We start from the raw sequence: 23165 nt of genomic DNA on the forward strand, positions 1-23165 counted from the left end.
ACAGAGTCCATATAATAGCCAGGACTTTCAAACTACTCACTTTTAACCTGTCATGTTTGCACATTTTACTGCTTCCTTATATTTTTTCTTCGCCTCTCTTCTGCCCTTTTCTTTCCCTCTTTCCACTGACCCCCTCCTTCCTTCTACCTCCCTGTCCCTTCATCTATCCAGGGACAGTATGTATTAGTATGGAACCTTGGCAGGTGTTTGTTCATTCAAGTGACACAGTTTTATAATGAGAAAAGTGCAAATTTCAGAATATACATTCAGCCGCCTGTGTCTGGATGTGACTGTTCTCTTTTCCTTGTCAACAACCCATCTGGGGACTTGAATTTGTCTGTGCGAATGTGTGTGTGTGAGGGACTGATAGGGAAAAGCAAAGAGAATGCAATGCCTATTGAATTGCTTAATGTATATTCTCTATCTCAGGCATTCCTCAGCCTCCATTACCCGTTATAGCTTTCGGTGGAATACTGGCTTTTTAAAATGTAAAATGTGCCATACTCTATAGAGTAATTGGCTTGTGGAGATTTTTCCTGTGACAGAAATGATTTTCTTTCATCAGTCTCTACCTGCCATGTCGAGTTCAGTGGGACACCCTCGCCAGCCCTACTTCATTAAGTCCTTGTGAGAAGCGGGTCAGCGAGGAGACAGCTCTTGCCCATAAACTCTACTGTATTTTGCAGAGGAATACATTTTCCCCAGCAGCTCGAGAGCGGGGTGTCTATAAGGTGCTACATATTTTTACAGCTATCCTTCAAAATGACTTTGCAAAGCATTTAAAAGAAAGTGGAAAAGGTCTGCAGTGTTGTATCCTTGTTTTTATAGTGTTAAAGGTTCCCTGCAAACAACTCTTAATTTTAGGCTGCAGTTTAAAAAATGGATTTCTTTTTCTAAAAAAGAAACGAGAGAGAGAGAAATTATTTCCTATTCCCAATTCTGCACTCCAGAACTTTCTCCTTAAAGACAGAAAGAATAAGCCTGACACTATAAGTGTGAGGTAATTATTCCCATTTGCCTCCAGTATCCTTCTCTACACACTGTGAATGATAAGTGGCTCTACTAATAAAGACAGTAATAACTGGATCTGTTGCCTCATTTGACAGTGCACTGTCTTTCTCACCTCAGCCTGTTTTACATCAGAACGAGCAGAAATGACATTTGTCTGACACCAGTTTCTCCAATCCACAGTGACAACTATACAGAACTTTTAATTACAATACCTGCATGCACGTCTAAGTGCACAGCAAACAAAAGCAGGGTTTTTCCCCCCTTTTTTTCAAATCAAACGCTGAATGTTACATTCAAACACAGACATGCGCAAAGTGAAATGACAAAGAGAGAAGACGCAGAATGCTCAAGGTCAGAGAAAAAGTTTGCCTGTTTCTTTCACAGGTGATAACTGCATCTGAAAGCTCTCATAAAATGCCTCCTTAATTCGTCTCCTTTATCCCACCAAGGCCTACATTCCATCTCCTTTTCCTTCTTTTTCTTCCTCTTATGTTTTATGGTCCTTGTCTTGGAGAAAGGGGACTTGTTAGGGATCTTTGGAGATTTACAGTCAAGTTTTTTTTCTATCAGAGAGAACACCGTACCAATCTTCAGCCCGATATGAAAGGATGTTTCATAGAGGTACTCTACCAGGGGGAAAAAAGACAGCTGTCTCAAAAGTTAAACTTTCTAGCTAAGATTAACTTTTGAGAGAAAGTTCTGCTATCTGTTTAATAAAAAGTCTGTCAGGCATTTCTTATTTTGTTATTTACTTTGGAAAACTTTTAAAAGCCTATCCCCCTAAATTGCTCAGGCACAGATACTCTGAATGCATCAAAGCTTTCATGGTTGCATACCGGGGAGGTGGAAGGCTTGACATTCCACATGCACACACGTATATATGGGCTTACAAGCACAGATACACACGCTCACACAACCACAAACAGCCAGCAAATTGATTCAGACAGCTGAATATTTGATATCTTAGGACCTGAATAGTTTCATATTCAGCAGTTTGGGGGCCTAAAAATGAGCAGTTGGCCCTTAGCTGTTCACCCATAACACTAATCTTAATGTTTAAACAGATTCAATCAATCTGCAAATAGCGCAGCATAGACAGAGTTGTCCACCACAGGTGCACTCAGCACTGGGTCATTTTTCAAGAACCATTAGCAAACTGTTGCTCATAGTTACATAAAAAAATGCTAAAAAATAACCTCTGTGGCAAACAGATCTGAAAAATTTGCCCATTTTTAGAATGCAGTTTTTAATTTGACTGTTCTTCTAATATGCCAGCGCACATGCGCGGGACTCAGGTAGCTCCCCGAGTTCACACTGCGTTAGAAGTTACAAAGACAGCGTGACCTCTTAATGGTCAGTTTGCCTTTTAAGCAGAATGAGGCAAGACCAGAGTAATTGAAGAGCATGAAAAATGCTTTAAAATTTGCATTAATCTCTCAAAATCTAAGCATTAATAAAGCATTTAGCTGGAAAGATGTCAAACTAATTTCAGTGCCTATATATTCATAACAAATACATATACAGAACAGCACTCATGAGGATTTGCTGAATCTGTAGCATTTACATGAAAAGAACGGCATTCAATGGTATTTTTATCTAAAAGATGTTTCTTTTAGATCTTTTTTCTGAGAACTATTATTGTAAAATCCATTTTTATCTTTTTCTACTGTAAACAGACCAACTCAATGGCTGAGTGTTCAGAGTGAATGCCACATGGGTGCAAATATCTTTAAGGATCTTTAAGAGTCCCTGGTTTGATTCACGCTGAACTCAGACCTTTACTGCATGTCAATCTGCTCGCTTTCCTCACATTTCCTGCCTCTGCCACATCTACTCAGTGAAGGTGAAAATGGCAAAAAAATTAAAATAAAAATCTTCTCATAGTGCAACACGATAGTTTCCCTGTACTTGTGCACGCTTATCTAGCTGGGAAACTATTTCAGGAACTAAACGAGCAAATATAAATGATGTCAGTTCCAGAATAAAGCGTACTATTTCTGACCCTGAAGAAATACTACACCACCACACAGCAAGGCATGTCACTATTTTTTCCTGGAGGTTGTCCAAAGACAACATGACCTAAACCCAAATATCAGACCACTAATTACATTACTGGAGAAATATGTGCAGAATCTTTTCTAGCCACAGAGCTCCCAGTACAAAGGCCTGCCGCTTTAGTATAATTTTGAACAGAACTATAATGTATTCAGCTCTGCCAAGTTTGTGCTGCAGGGAAACGCTTTATGATGCATGTAAAGACAGGTAAACCATGATCCTGCCATAGTCGGGAAGGTAGGGGTGGACAGATAATTAAAGAGAAGGGAAAAGAATCAAGGAAGTAGGTTGAAAATGAAAACCCACATGTGGGTGTTCAAAAAAGAAAGAAAGAAATGGTATGTAAAAGGGTTAGCAAATTACAGCAACCATGTTGAGTAAGTGATTTAAATGTCATACCATAGCGAGCGCTCACACATGATGAGTCCACTAAATAGGCTTGCAAATTTAGCCTGGAAAGTAATTATACATAGGCTCTTCCTAGTATGGGAATAACGAATATTTTGTAATTATGGGCCATTGCAGAATTTCTCCATCCAGGAAATAAAGCTATTATCAAGTCAACCAAAAGAGCAATTTGTAAGGAGATATTAGCCTCTTTTGAATCTTATAAAAGAGAGAATCCCTCTTGCCCAGCGCTCATCTCTCTCACTGTCAAAGCACAGCTTAAGTCCCTTAGTGGTAAGTGATGGAAAGGACAAAATTGGCTACATTCGGGACAATGACTTATTTGAAATTCAAACAACTCTTCACAGCCAGCACCTTTGAGAGGATGGGAGACAAGAGGAGTCTCTTTCATCTGACTAAATGTCTTAGAGGTGAATCTCAGCGCTGACATTAAACAACAACAGCCGAGAAACCGGCACCACTCAAAAGACTACGATGGAGTCAGTTGCTGCATTTGTCTTTCCAAAAGCAATATGTTTATGCTAATGCTCTGTGGCTGGGTTTAACCCCGGATGCAAGTGACGTTTTTTTGTGATTCGACATGTGGTCATGCAGGTGAGGTGCAAAGTCACCAGCCTGCTGCGCAGACGCGCATCAATACGGAAATCTGAAATGATTCCTTCGGTGGAGAGTGGAGAGAAAACCACAATTCATCACAATGATATTTACGGTAGCTGACTTTGAAATAGACCTTTAACATTTAAAGAAGAATTGCGTTTACACGGAGTAAACCTGCAGGTTCAAACAAGGTAGATGCTGCATGGAAAATATCTTGTACATTAAGAGACGGAGGGAAAAATAGTTTTTTCAACCACTGTGACATAGCAAAGTATGCAAAAAGTTGCAGAGTTGGGGTTGTATTTTTGAGCAACTGTGTGCTTGCCCTAATCCCCATCTTCTTCTTCCCAACAGGCAGCAAGGAAAATTAATCTGAAACCTACTGTGCTCAAAGGCGTTTGCAGCTGAGACATCTTTCCTTTCACACACTGCCAGTGGCACTTTGGAAACACTCACCATCTCTGTGCTCCCATCAGCATGTGCATCTGAATTTGCCACGTTCAGCAAGACAACTCCCAAAGCACACATACACACACATACACAAATACAGACCCAAACCAAAACAGCAACACAGCTCTGGAGCCTTAGTAGTATCCCCCTGCTTTTCTGATAATAAGAAAGTCCTTGGCTGGTTTTTCATTTCCAATCTTAGAGCCTTGCATTGGAAATGCCATGAAATAGACCCCCAAGCCCGACCCCTGGTGTGATATGGAATAACCTGCGAAGAACATCACCTGTTGAATTTGATGTTCAATGCAGCTTTTTACCGCTGCGCTTTCTGAAAAAAGGCAGGTAAGTGAAAACGTGAATGACGGAAAATTGAAATGCTTTGCCCCATGCATGCATTCAGTTACCCTATGCAAAAATACATACAAACAACAACACAGAAAACACACACGCGTACAGTGCATGAACACCCAAACGGACAAGGAAGCCCAGTGGGCAGCGGGATAATGGAAAAAGACTGTGTAAATCCCATATGTGCTTAATCCAGACACTTACAAGAGAGTGTGATTCATACTCTATGACACTCAAATAATACAGCTGAGAGATGCGCAGGGCACAATCACTCCAGCAGGCATGAACCAACTAAATAAGGCCCATGAATCCTCTTTATGGGGACACTACTGAAGATGGTGTAAAAGGTCAGGAATAAACCCTCTGTACTTATTAGCCATTAAAACAATGGCAGTTTCCTGCCACACCTAGAGTTTGTGTATTCACGCAGGATATTGTGTTTGCGTGCGTCGGTGAATGTGTGAACAATAACAAGGGCTTGCATTTGTTTAATGGAGAAATGTCTGTGTGGGAAATATGCAGCTCTCTGGTATATAAACTGTTATTTATACAGAGCTTCGATTCTTCTCTGCAGACACATCACTCCCAGGCTGTTTTCTCCCTGAAAGTGGGATGTGTTGATGAGATTGTTAAAGTCCTATATAACAAAACGCTAAACATTCTCTCCTCTGTTTGTACGCTGCAGCATATCCTCACAGTTGCAAAATTTTTACAAACCCATACATTTGAAGCATGAGTTTGATTAAGAGGGTATAAACACCTCTTATTATAAAAAAAAGTGTGAAATCTCTCCTATTCAACATTTTTAAATCATTAAACTGGATTTAAACACGCCCCTCGCCCATGCACTTTAAGTGAAGTCTGTACTTTTTGCTTGTCACTCTTTAGGCACTTCTCACAAAGATGTGGCTTTCATTGCTGACGCTTTTATGTGCTATGAAATTTCACTGTAGCTTCAAAGTGTTTTTGTTCGCTTCTGCGTTATACGACAGTCATTTGGGTCCGAGCACCCATTGTAATACCTGGGGAAAAATGTACCACTAAATAGCTAACTGGATACTCCAGCAAGGTATGCTCTGCTGATGAATGCTATACCACAAAATGTGAAAATGAGTCTTTGAATATCAGCAACAACTTTATTGCTCTCACTTATACACAAGCCAACAATATTGCATCACTCCTAATATACTGTGTGCTGCAGACGCTAATGCTGGTACGAGCTAAGCACCAACAGAACGTGTGGGATGATCTTCCAACTTGACCAGAACATCAATTTAAACCTTTTAAGCACCGTTTTAAATTTAGATCGAGGGGTTATAGAAAATAAAAATGGATTTGATCCACCACATCATTTTTTTATTGGCGGTGGTTAATCTGATCGAAGGTTTGCACTGATCATGCTTGTGCTTGAAATGCCAGATAAGATGGATGAAAAATGCACTAGCCTGTTTTTACACCCCCACTTACCTTATTCAGTTATACTTTCCAATCATTCACCACAGACAACCGTTACAGTGAAGCAAAACCAACTGCAAACAAACTGACAGAGAAGCTAAAGCCCTTAAACTGCAAATGGCAGGTGGTAATCAGCACTGGTTATACTGTTCAAAATAGAGCTGGTCACATCTACTCTCACCACTGACGGCTTCTTTGTAGCGATGTGTGTCTATCTATGTGTGTAAGGATGAACAGTAACAAAGTAAAAGAGTAATAACAACGGCATACTATACATCCACAGAGGGAAGCTTTGCAAAAAACAGCATGAGAAGCAGCTGGGACACAAGTGTATCTGTTTCTCCTTACTATGAAAAAACGTGCTGCACAGACATGAAAACACAAACTCGAGAAATGTGGGACAGATGCTGAGACACAGCAGAGACAGACACACAGAAAAAGTACGATTTTTTGGTTTTTTTAGGTCAATCTCCAACCAACAAAAAAAAAAAAAAGGATTCAATCCCGTTTTATGCATTCCTCTGCAAACCCAACATATACTTTTAAAGACCAGATCTGTCATGTGGTGGCTGTTGTCTGCTTCATCTCCAACTCACCCTTCTTGTCCCCAAAAAAGAGGGTCTGCTGTGCTGGGTTTGACCACTGGAGGGAGGTGTTGTCATTAAACTCCACACGGCAGGTCAGGTTCGCTATCCCACCCTCTGTCACAGTCACGTTCTGAACCAGAGGATACTGTCCGCTTATCCCTGCAAAACGACACAAACGAGAAACGTGTAAGAGGAGATGTGGATGCATCAGGTGGGGGACAGAGAAAGCTGCTGGGGCAGACAGAGTCAGACAGATGGCACATTTGCGATTGCTCAACTTGTACGGGTGCTTTGGTAATTAAATTCTCTTGATGAATTTCAATTCAGCACAAGGACAGCGATATAAAATAAGAAGCTCTGCAGGTAAACTGGAGAATTCGATTTTTATCCAGCTGTTTGATAAGGATGCTTGTAAAAATAAGTAAAATACTTTAATATCACTGGAGGAGTAAATCAGCTCTTCACTAGGGAAGAAAAGGGAAGAACAAAAATGTCTTGTGTGTTTGAAAAAAAGAAGAAGAAGCTTAACAGCCTAATTACAAAGCAAATGTTCAGGCAGACTGGCCAGTCACTACTGTGTGCTAAATTGGACTCTAACATTGAACACACAGGAGGCATTTAGCCCGCGGTACCAACCCTGAAACCTTAGCTACACAGGGAAGACCAATTAAAAACTGTTCTCTGTGGATGTTAATTTGTGTTAAGCCTGCATCCAAAGAGAGAATCGCAGAGCTCAACTGAGTGATATCATTCTGGGTGACTTCTAAGCTGAATAGAGGGAGTTTTCAGGACCACGGACAGGTCACTTCTGGAGCCAGTTCATCAATAGCCGCCTGCCAGTTTTCAGAACTCTGGACAGCTCACACTGTTGCTCGTGTGGGTCTACATGCGTGTTTGGGTACGCTTTAGTGTGAAGGCTGAGGGAGCAAGTAAGCAAGTAAATAATAATAACCATAAATCTATCCCTGTCCCCATCCCCGGAGGACAGATTTTAAAGACTGTGTGAATGAAGGCTTAGGTAAGAAAGATTATTCATCCCCAGCTAACTCTCACGTCTTAAACCGCCATTCCTCCCCAGGCAAGGATTAGGAAACACAGAAGAAAAGAAAAACATATATAAGGCGAAAAAAATATTTCAAATTTGTGAGATTTTAAACGCCACGATATCCACTGAACGCTGCTAATTGAGTTTTCTTACACAAGTTAATTATTGCACAGGTAGCATAAACAAACCCGCAGACGGTGTTTTGTCTTCTGGGCGAGCAGACGAGGCAGGGGAAACCCACGCCGAAGGATGTGCGGAGACAGGAGAAGGTGAGGTGAAGGAGAGAAAGAGAGGAAGCGACAGGTAAGTCATGGAGCACGGGTCATTTCCAGTGTTGATTAAGGCCTCCCGAGGTTAATCATGCGTGTGAGAGATAGAGCGGGAAGAGGAGGGAAACGAAGGAAAAATGGATGTGAGCTATGGGAGGCTAGGAATATGTTTTATTCATGAAAGTTTTGCATGAGGCATGATCTGCCAGCGATTTACCGTTCTGCTGCGCCTGCCCTCACTCTCTTTATTACTCCTTCTCTTTAAATCACTTACTTTTTCTCATTTTTTTCGCTCACGCAGTGGAGCGACATGCGGCCCAGTGTGATACATTTTGTTTCCTTTGTGGTGGCCACAAAGAGAAGTTAATGGTTAACCGCCATACCCGATGGTACCAATGATGTTTTGTGAGTGAGATTTTGCAAAATATAATTTTAGTTCATTACCGCAGCAGATGTGTCTGGGGAGCCGCTTGCTTGTTGTGTTGCCAACTCTTCACTTATATCTTAAAATATAATAGACGAGTTTGTTTTCCAAATTATCTGCTTATGACAAACAAGGAAGAATTGAGTGATTTAATGAGTATGGCAAAATGCCACGTATGTCTTGGGGGAAAATGAGCGTTTCCAAAATGTGGCTCGCTCATTCAGATTTTCACTAAAGACTTACGGAGTAACCAAATGCAAAAGTATCACAGCATCAGATTGTAATATCAGAAAATGATCAACTATATATATATGTATATATAAATATATATGTGTGTGTGTGTGTGTAAAAAGATACATAGTCACTGTGCTATGATTCTAATACATTTTGACTACGATTCAAAAAGATCAAACTTTCTTCACTGGTTTTGGGCTCCAAATTTTTAAGTCTTACCAGCGGAATCTGATCGATATGTGAAAATCACTTGTTTTCTTTAAATTCAAACATTTATCCGTTTGTAAAATCACACATTTAAAAACGTTTACACCAGTGCACATGGCTAACTTACGCCCGCTCAATCACATCTCAAAATATAACACCCCATGATCCAGTGTGACTCTTCATCTAATACATTTGAATGCCCACATCGCTCTCTTATCACACCTTTAAAATGCTAGTTTGCAGCTTTGCCTCGTACTGACTGAGCTGATCCTGTTGGAATTTGATAAAACTATTTTTTAACAACAGCTACTTCAACAAGGAAACAGATGGATACCCTGGCTAATTACTCGGCATTGTGTTAGCACTATGTTGTAGATATGTTGTGTAACACACCTCATTTTATTTTGTTTTGAATGTAGCTTTATTCAAATCTGTATGCAGTTTAAACTGATATGGGTGTTTGCATAGCGTATTGATACGAAACAAAATAAGAGCTGTAGTTTTCTGCTACAAAGTGCAGCATTGTGTGAGAGGGAAACGTCAGCCTGCTGCAGGTCAACATGGAATGACGTAAAGCCTGCCACATACCATAACATTTTCACCATAAGTTGGTTTGCAGTTCCTTTTCAGAATTAGATATGTGTAAAGCTATTTGGTCAGTGACTGACTGGTAGCAGAGGCACACTGGTCTATCAGGCCGATGTAAAGATATTTATGCCATAGGTTTACTTTGGCTAGACACACTAAACTATTAGCTTTTACATTTCATCTCTCCTCTTCTTTCCTTTCCTCTCCTACACAGATCTACAATAGTCCGGGGATCCCTCTGTCTATGCTTTGCGTCAGTGTCTGGTGCTACACTTCCATTGGGACTGAAAGGGCCAAAGGGGCCACAATGATGGTTATATTAGAACAGCGTAGTGTTCTTTGCGCCTAATTGGCCAGTGGAGTAGGTTCTTCCATTCTCCCCTCTGGCCAGCCAGACCTGATTTAAATGTATCTCCTGAGGGAAGGAGGCAGCTGTTCTCTCCTGATTTCCATGTCTAAATTTAGGCCCTTTCCTCACTTCAACTCCACTCTTTCTCCTACTTTCAGTTTCTTGCTCTGTCTTTTCCAGTTCACATCCATTCCACTCAATTCCCTCCACCCTCTCTGTCACGTTTTTTCCTCTAGTTGATCCCTGAAGGGTGGCATTTCCACTTGCTTTGTCTCTCATTTTCATATTCTCTCTGTCTCCTGCTGCTCCCTAGTCTTTAAAGTTTATCTTGATCCTACCTCTTTTCTGTTGCTCAATTGTGCTCTATCTGTCACGGCGAATGGGGTCATTTTAATTGCCCTCCACCTTGACTGACATGCTAAGGCTAAGACAGGTCAACAATCCTCTCATCTACATGACATTATAAAGTAATGACATTATGAAATTAGCTCTGCTTTATTTAGCTCGAATTAGATCATTTACTATACTGTGCTAAAGTTTCAGACACTTTAGCTGTAGATTCTTATCCATCACAAATTACCATAAAGGTGGGCTCTGATTGGCTCTTAATTCATTCTGCAGCATCAAAAGAACCCTGCATGCACACACGAAGCTGCTGTAACTTCAGTGACAGGAGGAACTAATGCTATAGCCCCCACACAGCTCCCACTTTACTTTTAGTGCCTAAACATGAAAGGCATTATAGAAAAATGCACGGGCCAATTCAGCCGCTTCTTGCCCAAGCAAATGACTGGACAAATAACACTGATACGAATATAAGAGTATCCTGGGTGCTTCCTGTCTGCTCCCCCACATGACCTTTCAAGCAAGAGCAGCCGAGTCTACTAACCTTTCTTATTTAGGCATTCAAGAAGCAGAGAAAAAGAGAGAGATGCAGCAGACAGATGGACAGCCTGGAGCTACTGACCTTTATACCAGGACTGGAGCTCAACTGAGCTGTAGAGCTGTGATGTATGGCCGAGAATACAGGATTACAGGACGGGAAGAGGCAGGCCACAGTTTTGATTAGCTGAGTCACCCTTTAAGCCAGTAAAGCACAAGTGATAATTGCAGGCTTGGGATCATGCTTAAAATTTAAAGGACAATTCCAGATTAGTAGAGCATGCCCATAATTTGTGTGGGTTATGAAAAGTAAGATGTGAGAACTGGCAAGGAGCTAAGAGTTAGCTTGTTAAGTCTGGCTATTATCTACCACGTTAAATACAATAATAAATATGTGTATACATTTTTCTGCTTGCCTTTGTTTCCTTGTCCACACAAGTTAGGTTAATCTCTGGGTTTGTTTAAAACTTTAATTTTATTTCCAGCGCTGGGAAAAGAGAAGTTCTAATACTGAGTGGGAGCTCTTGTGGGACTCCCTTGGAATTAGGAGACACAATGTTATTACCGCAAGTAAGAACAATAGTCAAAAGCACAAAAATAAAACCCACAATGTAACACAGTAGAACTGCATTTAAACTGTTAAGCTCAGAGCAATTAATCATTTGAACCTGAACTAGATCTGCAGGGCCTTAGAGAAGAATTTCCCATTATCGCTATACGTTATAATAGAAGAATAAATGTATTATGAGCACTTGCTGATGTTTTTCCAATAATCCTGTGTTAAAAAATGTGCATTTGAAACCGCATCGAAGGTTTAGCCACCCTGCAAAGCATATTCTCAGATGCTCTGACACTATAAAGCGTGGCCTTTAAGTGGCTCACTGTTAAAAAAGGCATCCCACTAAGAAGATAACGAATGAGAGGCAAAAGATTACATAGGACATGACAGCTTTGCCATGACCAGTTAGTGTCTATAAGGTTACACAGGTGGCTACGCAGCTGGGTACACAAGGTTTTCAGAGTGATTCTCAAAGTGTCAGGCAGCAGGGTGGCCTGGTGATTGGAGAGAAGGTACAAGGTCAACAGTTTTATCATCTCAAGAGCTGGTGTGAATTCATCAGCCAGGGATGTATCCTGTCACAGCATCCTTGAGAATAAAAACTCTCCAACCTCTTCACTTGTTTAAAGCATCAGAAAAAATATTAAACACGCAACTGGAAAAAAATAAACATAAAAATACGAATACGCTGTCATCTCCAGGAAGGAAAGGCTAGGGCTGATCACATGAAGCACAAAATGTGGTTAGTAACTTCCTGGAACAGAAGTTAACATGTCAGAGAAGAGCATCATCACTCACTGCCCTCACTCTGGGACTCTCCCTCCAACTGCGACAATTTTCACACACGCTTTTCTCAAGAACACGCTGCGTACACGGGGTTGTCTCTTTTCTCTTTTGCGGTGACCTTTTTCACGCCTTCTATCAACATCCATCCTAAATCAATGTTGCATCTCCAATGTGATTTATCAACATTTCATAACACTATTACGCCCGGCATAAAAAGCCAGCCTTTAGCGTTCACTATAAAATGAAATGGCATGTTCCTGTGGGAAAAAAAGGGTAATTACCACTGCGACAAAAAGTATATAGCAGCTTTTAAGAACAAGAGTATGAGTGGAGTCTAAAGCACCATATGTAATTTATCTTTTGAATATCTTGAAAAGAGAAGACAAAGTGAAATCTCCGGCAATAAAAACACAATTGAATGCATTTAGACTGGTATTGCTTGAAAAGGGAGGCACAGTTAGATTTAAAGCACTTTCACTGCTGCCAAAACGCTCATAAGTGGAAATATTTAAAATCTGCCTTCCATTTTTCTCCCTGTGTGCATTTATCTATTAAAACCTTGTATAGTTGGTGAAGACTTCACACAGTTCTAATTGTTGTTATCATCTTTACACCTCTTCCTCTTTCAGTTGTGTTTTGGGGCTAACCTTTCTTTTTCTAATGTATAATCCAAACTTCAGTTAACTAATACCTGACAATAAATATTTATACAGTTGACATATCATACATTCTATTATTCTATATCTAAGTTTAGTAATCTTTATTAAAATAAGTAAGACCACTAGTAAGGTGTTGTTTTATCAGGTTCTCCAAAGATATTCCCTTAAGAAGCACCCACACTCATTGCCCATCACTTTGTAGCTGATTGTCAGTTACTAGCAGATATTGTAGGGTCTGGTTGCCTAAGTTACATAGTTACTAATCAGTGGTTTTCTTCATTTTTATTTTTAATTGCTGGTTGAGAAGCTCAGGACCTGCCCGCCTTGTGTCACCACAAGTTATATCTCCTGCCGTCACCTGAAGTCGCTGTATGTCACTGACTTTTTGTGGCTCCTGGGCAGCCTGTTGCTGCTTGTCGCTTCCTGTGTGGATTTGGCTTTTATTTAGGTGATGATGGCAGTGGAGAGTGCTGTCGGACATCTCAGTTCGATGTTTCTTATAGGTGATCCCTTGTGACCTACAGATCATATCATTTTCATCCTTAAGAGATCATTCCCATCTGGATTGAAATGTTTCACTACAGCGCCAAGGTAATCACTTCGAACTGCCATAGTTCCCTCTAAGAGGGCAAGTGATCCCACACAGTGCCATCATTATGCCCCTCACAGCATAACAGAGCCACCTGATCCCCTCTCTGTAGGGGTCTACAGTTCAGGTGTTTACTTTAATCAGTCACCTGTCCATATATGAACGATATTGTTATGCAAATGGTCATAAATTGGGTTATAGTGGTTCTCTCTGTTTTCATTCTTATAACTGAATAAACATTCACTTTTCAGCTTTGTTCTTTTTCTCTTGGCAAATGAGGCGTATGTAAATTGCGCTTGCAACTGAGCATGCCCGCGTGTGAGTATTTCTAATCTGAGCTTGCTCTTTTGACAATGATAAGTTTCTTGCTGTGAGCAAATTGAATGCAACCCCTGCAGAGGGTGGAGCTACCTTTGTATTCAGCACGAGCATACAATTACCTCAGGACAGTCATTTTTGATCTGGAGATATGAAATTAATTATTCGGCACCAGAGAGGCTGGCTACGGCAGTGCTGTTGTCATTTACATACAGTAATTAGACTGGGCAGCTGTTGGTGCTGCCGTTGCAAACTTGACATCCAACTTGGCCCTTGGAGTCAGATCAACAAAATATCACCTACTTCTCCATGGTGCTGTTAGGTGTTGTTTAAGAGCAGCGTTACAGAGAGAGTCCAGGTTTGTTTGTGTATGTTTTTTCCGTTTCCACTGAGTGGATAATGTTAACACATGCTGTTCATGTAAGGACAATAATAACATTTAATATGATATAAGGGCAAACACAGAAGAAGAAGTGGTGTTCCTCGAGTTTACAAAGCACTACGAGAAACAAACATGCCAGCTCACGTATCTCCTCTTGACTTTTTTGTTGCTGTTTTTGATGACAAAGACCTGCCACAGCCGAACTTTTCTGCGATGCCACTTTTCAGGAGCCAAACCTACACATCAAAATTTATAAAAGCCCACAACCCAAATTCAAATTGGTGACCAGACATGTTTCCAGACACTTCTACCATTTGCCCAGTATTTTCTGCCCTTGATTCAGCCACATCAATTTAAAGGGCAGAGATATAAACCTCTGCCCATTCTCAGCATGTTAGCTGCCTGAGTTCAAGCTTGCTCAGTCCAGAATGGCCAGGGATCTCACTATCCTTTCTGAGCCAAGGTCAGACATCTCACAGTTTTATGACGGAGGTAAACCAGGCCTTCATAAATACTTCATACAGTGCTTTCTTCCAGCTAGCAAAAGCAAACAAGCAAGAAGAAGAAGAAGATGAAGCTGAGAGCAAAAGACAATTAGGAAAGGATATAAGCACATATTTTGACATGCAAAAAAGAAAGGAGAAAAAAGGAAACAACTGAGGCGAGAGCAGAAACAAAGGAACAATATCTTAAATGTTTCCTTCTAGCCATGAAAGAGCCAGTTCTTGCACAGCTAAATTCTCTGAACTGTCAAGTAGAAACTTTGGAAACATTCAAAAATTATGCAGTCCTGATTTATACATAAAATATAAGCAGGTACTATTAAATACATATCTTTGTGTACCCTCTTTGTGCTATACATACTGCTGTGTGCTTTAGATGTAATAGTAATAGGTGCAATATCCACCGAATTTTATCTTCACTTTAGTGTTTTTCAAAATAGCAAGATCACAGCTTCATCTATTGAATTATTCACTTTATAAGGCCATGAAGGCAAAGCTTTGGCTAGATTTCTTCTTGAATATAAGGCCAAGCAATATTAGCAGGCATCCACACGTTTACTGGCTTAGTAGGTCATTCAAATTAAATATCATAAAAGCATAAGGGCAGGGAAATCTAATTTATTGTGTTTTCTTGCAAAATGATGTGGAGGAAGAGTGTACTTGACTTCATCTTCTTTTTTATCACAGGAAGGATTTCATCTCTTATGCTTTCATACAGGGTGAGAGCAGGATAATCGCAGGCTAGGGTGGCATTCATGAGGGAAATCAAACTAATCACTGCTGCCACCAAAAATCCCCAAATTCCCCAAATCAACATGACACAGTGTGATTTTCTAATGTGTAGTGATGTGTTGACAGATTCTGTTAATTTAAGAAGGATCTGGGGAAATGCTTGTCACCCCAGGGGGACCTGCAAGATTCAGTGGGCAGAAAGTACTAATTTAAAAAAAAAGAAAGAAAAAAAGAAACAGCTCTCATCATTTGGTTGGTGTCAGACTTACTTTGCCACAAAGCACTTTTGCCACAGCTATGAGTCAGTCACAATGACAGGGCTGATACTAGCTGCAGTAAAAGTTACATGTTTTTCATTTTCACTGAAATCACTCCAATTGACGATTACCGGTCTTACAAATCAACAGTTCAGATTATGTCGTGGTGGTTGAGGAGAGGAAGGATAGATGGGAAGTTAACATTTTTGACACGTGGAGAAGAGTGCATCCCCATGGACGTAAGGTTTCCATACAGTCTTACCTTGCATAAAACCTCCAAATTTGATCAAACTTTCCCGTCTGTTTCACACTATTTGAAAACCTTAAATCTCATAACTTAATCCAGTTATTATTATTGTGAAATGCACTAACTGAATTTTTTATTTGAGTTTTTAAATCCACTGTCAAAACACTTGTAGTACAGCCTCTTTTGAAGAAGAGTTAGAACTCAGATACTAGAATACTGAGTAGAGACAGGTCACTATCACATCTTCATTTAGTAGAGCACATAATACCACAGAGACTGCCCTCATTTCCTGTGGTGTTGCACAGGGCAGGTGTCTTGGTCCATTACTTTCCTCATTATACATGCTACCACTTGCCAACCTTGTCAGGCAGCACACCATGCACTGCTGTAGTTACACATTCACACTTTTTCTGTAGAACCAAAACAGTTTGAGGCCTGAGAGGGAAACTCTTAGAAATATATAGGCAATAATTCCAGCTGCAAAAATACCTCGATCCACACCTGTCAGTTGCAAAACTGACACTGTGCCTCTTCAGTAAATCCCAGTCGTTGCTCTTTTAATGCCAAAAGAGGGTTTTGCGCTGGCGCAGACTGTTAGTAAATCTAGCCCTTGTACTCTTGGATCCTCTACTGCCAAACTGGAAGACAGCCAATATTTTTCACAGACATCCAATGTTTTTTCGTCTGGGGATGCAGTTTTCGTCGTTAATGCTCCTAAACTTTGAGAGCCGTCTGTCTCAAAAGATTAGGAAAGCAAGCTAGATAGATACTTTAAATAAATGTAAATACAAAATTTAACAAGTGCACTTCCTCCTTATCAATCCTGCTACAGATCAGATTCAAAAGTTTTCTTTGTTCTTTGAGGTTTTATGTATGTTATATATGTTTGTTTTTTTTATTGTCTTTTGCTTGTTTTTTTGGGGGGGTTTTTTGTCTGTTTTAGCAACTTTGTTATATTAAATTTCCTGGTATACTATATCCCTTTAAAACTTGCCTTGTGTTATGTTGAACAAGAATGAGTTTGCTGATAACAATTAGCATTTATTTTTATTGAATTTTAAAATCCCCCAAAATAACTTAAATTAAGTCAACTCAGTTTTATTGTTGTAGGGCAATATCAGAGTTCAGGGTGTCACTGTAATAATTTTCGACTTGTTTTAATGCAGTAAAATGGACGTATCACTATAGGAGGGGTGGACAACAAGCAGGGGGTTGCACACAAACAGAAACGGGACATACAAAGAGAAGAAATATGCTGAAATCCATGAATTTAGGCAGGTGACATAAATGAAACAGTTTCACATGTGTAGCTATATTACATTTTAATAATATCAGAGTATATGGAAGTGCCTAAAAAGTTTCAGTCCATCAGAAGGTTATAGTTGTGGCTGCAAAAAGACTTCCGGTCCTGTAGAAGTCTATAGGAAAACAGCTTTCTGATATATATTTTAAAAATGTGCGTGTGCCTCCAGTGGCATAAGCATGCACCGTGCTGAGGTTCCAGCTTTTACAGGTTTTCCTTTTTGGACTTTCAGGGGTTGATTGAGACGATCTGCAAGCCTGGATCCACACTAAATTTCCCATGTGTGCTATAATTTATGCTTGCAAAAATCCTTATCACAACTTTCCTGATGGTATGCATATTTTTCAAGTTACAATTTTCTTCATCTAAGTGAACAACTCATTGTACATCATGAGTAGGCTGCAAACAAGAGCTGCTTGTGACTTTGTATTCTTTGAGTTGCAGTAGTTGTGTACAGAAATGTATGGAAAAGCAGAAAATGGGTGTCAACCTGTGGCTTGCAGCAAACTTACTAAACTTCACAGTTTTGTGCTTCCAAAAGCTCGGGGCAAGATTATCTTTAAATAGATATAAGATAAAAAATCAGTCAAAAAACAGCTTCGACACAGCTTCTGAGAGAGACCTTGCTATGTAGTACCAGATGTTAACAGCGCATCTTTTATGTCTTAGAGTGAGCCTTTTCTATAATGAGAAGAGGCCTTTTGCAGAGTTTCTAACACTGAGTTTCGCATTGACTCTTTTTCCATTGACTGAATAAATGCTTTTGGGCCAGTGTGCATCACTTGATGAATACAGATGTTATAGTAATGCGGTTTGGCCACTAGGCCAAAATTGCTGCTTTGGGATGCTGGGAAGGAAAATTAGGAAAATTGAGTGAAACTTATTAAAAGATGTTATGATTGTGTATTTACAATATGCAGCTAATAGCTTTAACATTTGAGCAGAAAATAAACGTTCATTTGATCACACTGAATTATTCTCAGATGTTTTCTCACATGTGACTCTGTAGAAACACCACCACTGCAGCGCTACTAGGAATTAGTGAGGAGACCCACATGCCATCTACATAATATATAGACAGTATTTTATCAGTGACTACTTGAGTATTTTATCAGCAGCCCTTTGTAAATATTTTGGCCAATCGATTTATGTGTTGTGTTGTGTATGGTTACGGTGCAAGTGAAGCACTCTAAATAATGATTTTGTAAAGTTTAAAAAAACACTAATTAAATTTAGTTAGAAATTGTGTCACTTGTGCACATACAAGTGCCATATATTTATTTTTGTGCTGTTTTTTTAGCTCATTTGCAATGCTGACTGTGAAATATAACTGCGATGTAAACTTCCACAACTTAAAAAAAAGAAAAAAGTAGAAGAACAGAAAAAAAAAACATCTTTGAATTAATCTTTCATGCTGTATGCAGTAATTGGCGATGCTATATATACACATTTACAAAAGAATAAAGGCACCCTTAACCATCCACTCAGTCCTTCAGTTGCACACATACCGATGAACCGATACTTTGAGGTGAGCTAAGCCTTTATCCACCCACTGATCAGCATGAATCTTATCTGGCTTGTTATGTTTTCCTACCAGTAGCCTCATTATAAGGGTAAGAGAGGCAGGCCGGAGACATGTGCTCGACTCTGATCTACACATCTTCTGTTCCCCCTATTAAAGAGTGCAATGGATTTCCTATACTGCTGCGGTAAGATGGAAAAGGATGATAGTCAGGTTAGGGTAGCCTTTAAAGAGAGGATTGAATCAAGAGTGAGTGAGACAGAGATGATACAGTTAAACACACGCAGCTGGATGCTGATCAGGAAAGAGGTGGTCTAAATTCATTATGCATTCAGACGCAGTGGGAAAATGAGAAAAAACTGTAGCGAAGTGTTGAGGGGGAATGTGATGTTGATCCTGTGACTACTATCACTGCAGCTGAGGATAGCAGGGAAGGAGGACGTAAGGCGCTGACAGGGTTTTAACATGAGGATTATACCAAATCTACCATTCGGCAGCAGGCAAACTCTGAGAACAACAAGTGTTGCTTCCTTCACTTGAAATTACATTCTGACTGGGTTAGTAATATACAGCTTTTTAGCATTGCATGTTAAGATGCGCCATAAGGAAACAAACACTGGAAGGACCTGTGCAGAAGGTCCGTACGAGCTCTGAGCACAGAAATAATTCTATAAAATGTTACTTTTCTACAGGAGGCTTCTCGATTAAGATAAAAGCTGTTCAACTGAGCTGTTTTGCTATTTTATTTAAAATAATGAGCAACTTGCCATATTTCCTCTGTCTTGATTGCCTCTGTTTATTCATTTTATTCCATACTGACTCCATGAATTTGCGATCAGGGCTCATGCCATCTGCTGCGGGAGCCATGTTCTTCTTGTTGTCGAGGATTGTTCTTTCTGGTTCTGACTGCCCTATTGTTGTCACAGTCATGCTGCACGATGAATTTGGGACTGAGCTCCAAAGCGATCTCATCATAATAACCTGAGTTATATAAAAGCCAAACACTTTCGAGTTCTGCCACTTTAATTTAAAAGTTTGGCTCAGATTATGATTCTTGAAGAAATGTATTTATTGCATAATCACTGCGAAACATCTATAAAATTTAAAAAAAAAAGGAGCTTCATTTCTGCCAAATATGCTTTGATACAGTTTGAGTGTTTTTATTAGGTATGCCAACCTTAGCTGATACCAATCCTTTCATCTGAATTATGATCACATCTCTGCTTAGGAAGTGACTGTTGTGTGTGTGTGTGTGTAATCATTAGCCAAAGATGGTAACTAAACAGAAAGGGATTATAACCACGGTTGAATAAATTCTTAGTCTTTGAGAAGCATATTTGCTGAGGCACGCAGAATGAAATCAGGTTATCTGCTCTCAAATAAACACTTTGCTTCTCCTCTCTGACTCACTTTTTGATCTATAATCCGTTCTCGCTGCCATAGCGGAGACACAGAAGATGATGGAGAAGATTTGGATCTCTTTAATGTACTGCCACCTTTCCAATAAAAGCAATGGCAAAGGACATTATCACACAGTTAAATAGCTGATTAATAATTGCATGACCTTGGGTTGTCTTTGCACTATATACATACCTAAATGATTTCCTTTTCCCTAGTACTAATTTACAAATCTAAAAATCTATGTTGAAACAAACTGTCTAATTTTATTCTCAAACAAATTAGTTTTTCCACATTATTTTTCAGTGTTGGGATAGTGATAAATCCCACTATGGCAAAACCCTGTAATAGAAATCCGAAATGAAAAAAACAAAAAACACATTTCATCCAAATACACAAATATGACTATTCTCAAAATAGTCAGGGAACAACAGCACAGACACACACGCACACAAAAGAATAGAAGCAAATAGATTAAAATATCCGTCCATTAATTTTTTAAAATAAAAGGTTAAGTCTCTTTTCTGATATTGGTTTGTCAGGTTGAGTTTGAGGCACAGCGGGAAAAGCAGCAGCAGCAGCCACCACTCACCTCGAACTTTGCCTTTTGAAGCCATCACTGAAGTCCCCAAGTAGGCAAGTGGGGTTGGACGGACAGCAAGAGAGGCAGATGTCAGAATACAGAGGAAAAAGAACAAAGAAAGAAGACAGAACAACTGATTAGATAACTGTAGGAAGAACAGCGTGTCTGCATCTGTCGCATATGTGCAGAAACAGCATTGTCTTTATCTCGGATGTCAGTCACAAGTGCTGAACCCCCACCCGCACAGATCAGTCAACCCTGAAAGAGAATGTCCTGATTTAGCTCATCAGCAAATTGAGACCTTAGAGTGTGACACCTTTTAATTAGTCGAGACACATCATGTGGATCGTGCAAGAGTGCTTTTGGTTTTTTAACTGCCAGACCTACAGTATATGGGTTTGCGCAATACTGTACGTGTCATGTTGTGGATTTGTGCTGCCGTGCGTCATTTGACTTTGGGTAGAAAATAAAGATTTTGTTTCATAGTAATGATTTATATGTTTGGATGCAGTGACACATTCCGACACCGGTGAACCATCACATCATCCTGTGTAGGGATGGGTATCGAAAACCGGTTCTTGTTGAGAACCGGTTTCCACTGTTTCAATTCCTTGGAATTGTTTGCCATTTTTGCAAACGATTCCCTTATCGATTCCAGTCTGAATGACGTCACCACGTTGCGGAGCGTCATTTACCTGGCAGGAAACACGGCGCCTAAGCAGCTCAAACGCTCAAAAGTTTGTTTATACTTTACGAGAACGGATGACAACAGGGCAACTTGCAATACTTGCAAAGTAGATATTTCATTTAAGGGAGGAAACACTACGAATATGCAAAAGCATTTGCTCACAAAACACGTGATGACCTTAAATGAATGTCGTGTTTTTAATTCCACTCCGGACTCGTGAATCTCAACCCAGCAGCAGTGATAACGTTTGCACGTCCTCTCCCCTTAATACGGCAGGTAAATAATCAACTAACAGTGCATATTATGTTAGCGCGATCTGCCTTATTACAAAACCTGCCATTACTGTGCATTTAGGTGACCATGATGAGAGAGACAGACAGAGTCTGACTCAGATGCTGGCAGTTGTCGCTGCAGTCTACCGGTAGCGTCTCCTTTCAGGCCAGGATAGACGGATGTCACCGAGCAGTGACTAAGTTTGTGGTCAAAGGCTTGCACCCATTTGCCACAGCAGATGCCCCCGACATTCGGTATGTGAATGTGTTTAATTGTAGGCAGGGACATTACTGGATATTCTTGTGTAATTGCTACAGAAAAATTTATGTTATACTTTGTTATTGCTACAGAAGAATATTTCTTTTATTTATTTATTTCCTGGGGACCCTGTGACACCCCATTGAAGAGCCGTAGGCTGTGGATCTCTTAAGATGTCACTGTTGGGTTTGTAAGGCCATGTTACTCCTAAATTTCTATCTTGTTCAAAGAGAAGATATAAAACAAAGTTCTAAGCTAATCGACCTTAGTGTTCTCCTTTTTTAAAAAGAATCGATAAAGAATCGAATCGTTAAACAGAATCGAAAATGGAATCGTAATCGTGAAAATCTTATCAATACCCATCCCTAATCCTGTGACTGACAGCGCTGTAATCAGCGAAGTAAAGGACATACAGGGATGGTGTCCAAACCAGTGTATGGCACACTATGGGAGTATTCAATTAGCAGCTTATTCAGTACAGGCCAGCAAAGCCATGTATGAAAAACAAAGGGAATAACAACATAGAGGACCTAACCAACACATGAGCATCACCTCTGAGACATCCTGCGGGTAAAAACACAGAGGAGAGGCAAATAAACAACATAGATTGTCTATTAGTGTGCGTGTGTGTGTCTGTGTATTTGCGTGTGTATCCTGAGGGAATGACTCTTATGCTTCACACACACTGCTTTGCCAAATTGATGGATCTATTGGAATGCCTCCAGTGAGCCTGAAAACGTGTACAGCTCTAAGAGACAGGGCCTGAAAAAGAATGAGGGAGAGGGAGAACAAAGAGAATCTCACTGCAGGTGCCGAGTCTGCAGGTTATGAAAATTATTGTGGTTTCTTTTCGATTACAGATTAATAAACCGCGCTCTCTGTCAATGACAAATACGGAAATTTCATACAGAATTTTAAATTCACTATCAGAAAGGGAGCAAAAAGTAATCCTTGAATTCGGGCCCGGAGATACAAACCAGCTGCTAAACAGTCCGTACACTCGCTTGACTCTCACATGGATTTTGTTTTGTTTATATTTGAGGGCCATTAAATCCTGATAGCCAATTTTCAGTGGCTGACAGAGATGATTACGCTTTGTTAGTACTATTTCACAACTTGCCAAGATGCAAGGTAGCGTGGGGAAGTGAGAATATGAAAGACAAAAGAAAATGCAAGAAAAAGTGCTACAAAAGAAACAT

At 40.0% G+C, this 23165-nt stretch overlaps 1 protein-coding gene across 5 annotated transcripts in view; it reads right to left on the reverse strand.

Moving 5' to 3' along the window:
* Window positions 1-23165, reverse strand: part of cadm2a (cell adhesion molecule 2a) — a 221229-nt gene that overhangs the window by 50127 nt on the left and 147937 nt on the right. For 4 of the 5 annotated variants that reach the window (XM_004550019.4, XM_076889180.1, XM_076889179.1 and 1 more), the window contains 2 exons: window positions 20757-20783; window positions 6921-7070 (listed from right to left, as the gene is read on the reverse strand). In XM_004550019.4, the coding sequence (XP_004550076.1) occupies window positions 6921-7070; window positions 20757-20783 (177 nt within the window). The remainder of the gene's footprint in view (window positions 1-6920; window positions 7071-20756; window positions 20784-23165) is intronic. The other variant, XM_004550020.4, reaches the window with a different exon arrangement.

The sequence above is a fragment of the Maylandia zebra genome, linkage group LG10, assembly GCF_041146795.1.
Source record: "Maylandia zebra isolate NMK-2024a linkage group LG10, Mzebra_GT3a, whole genome shotgun sequence".
NCBI lineage: Eukaryota > Metazoa > Chordata > Actinopteri > Cichliformes > Cichlidae > Maylandia > Maylandia zebra.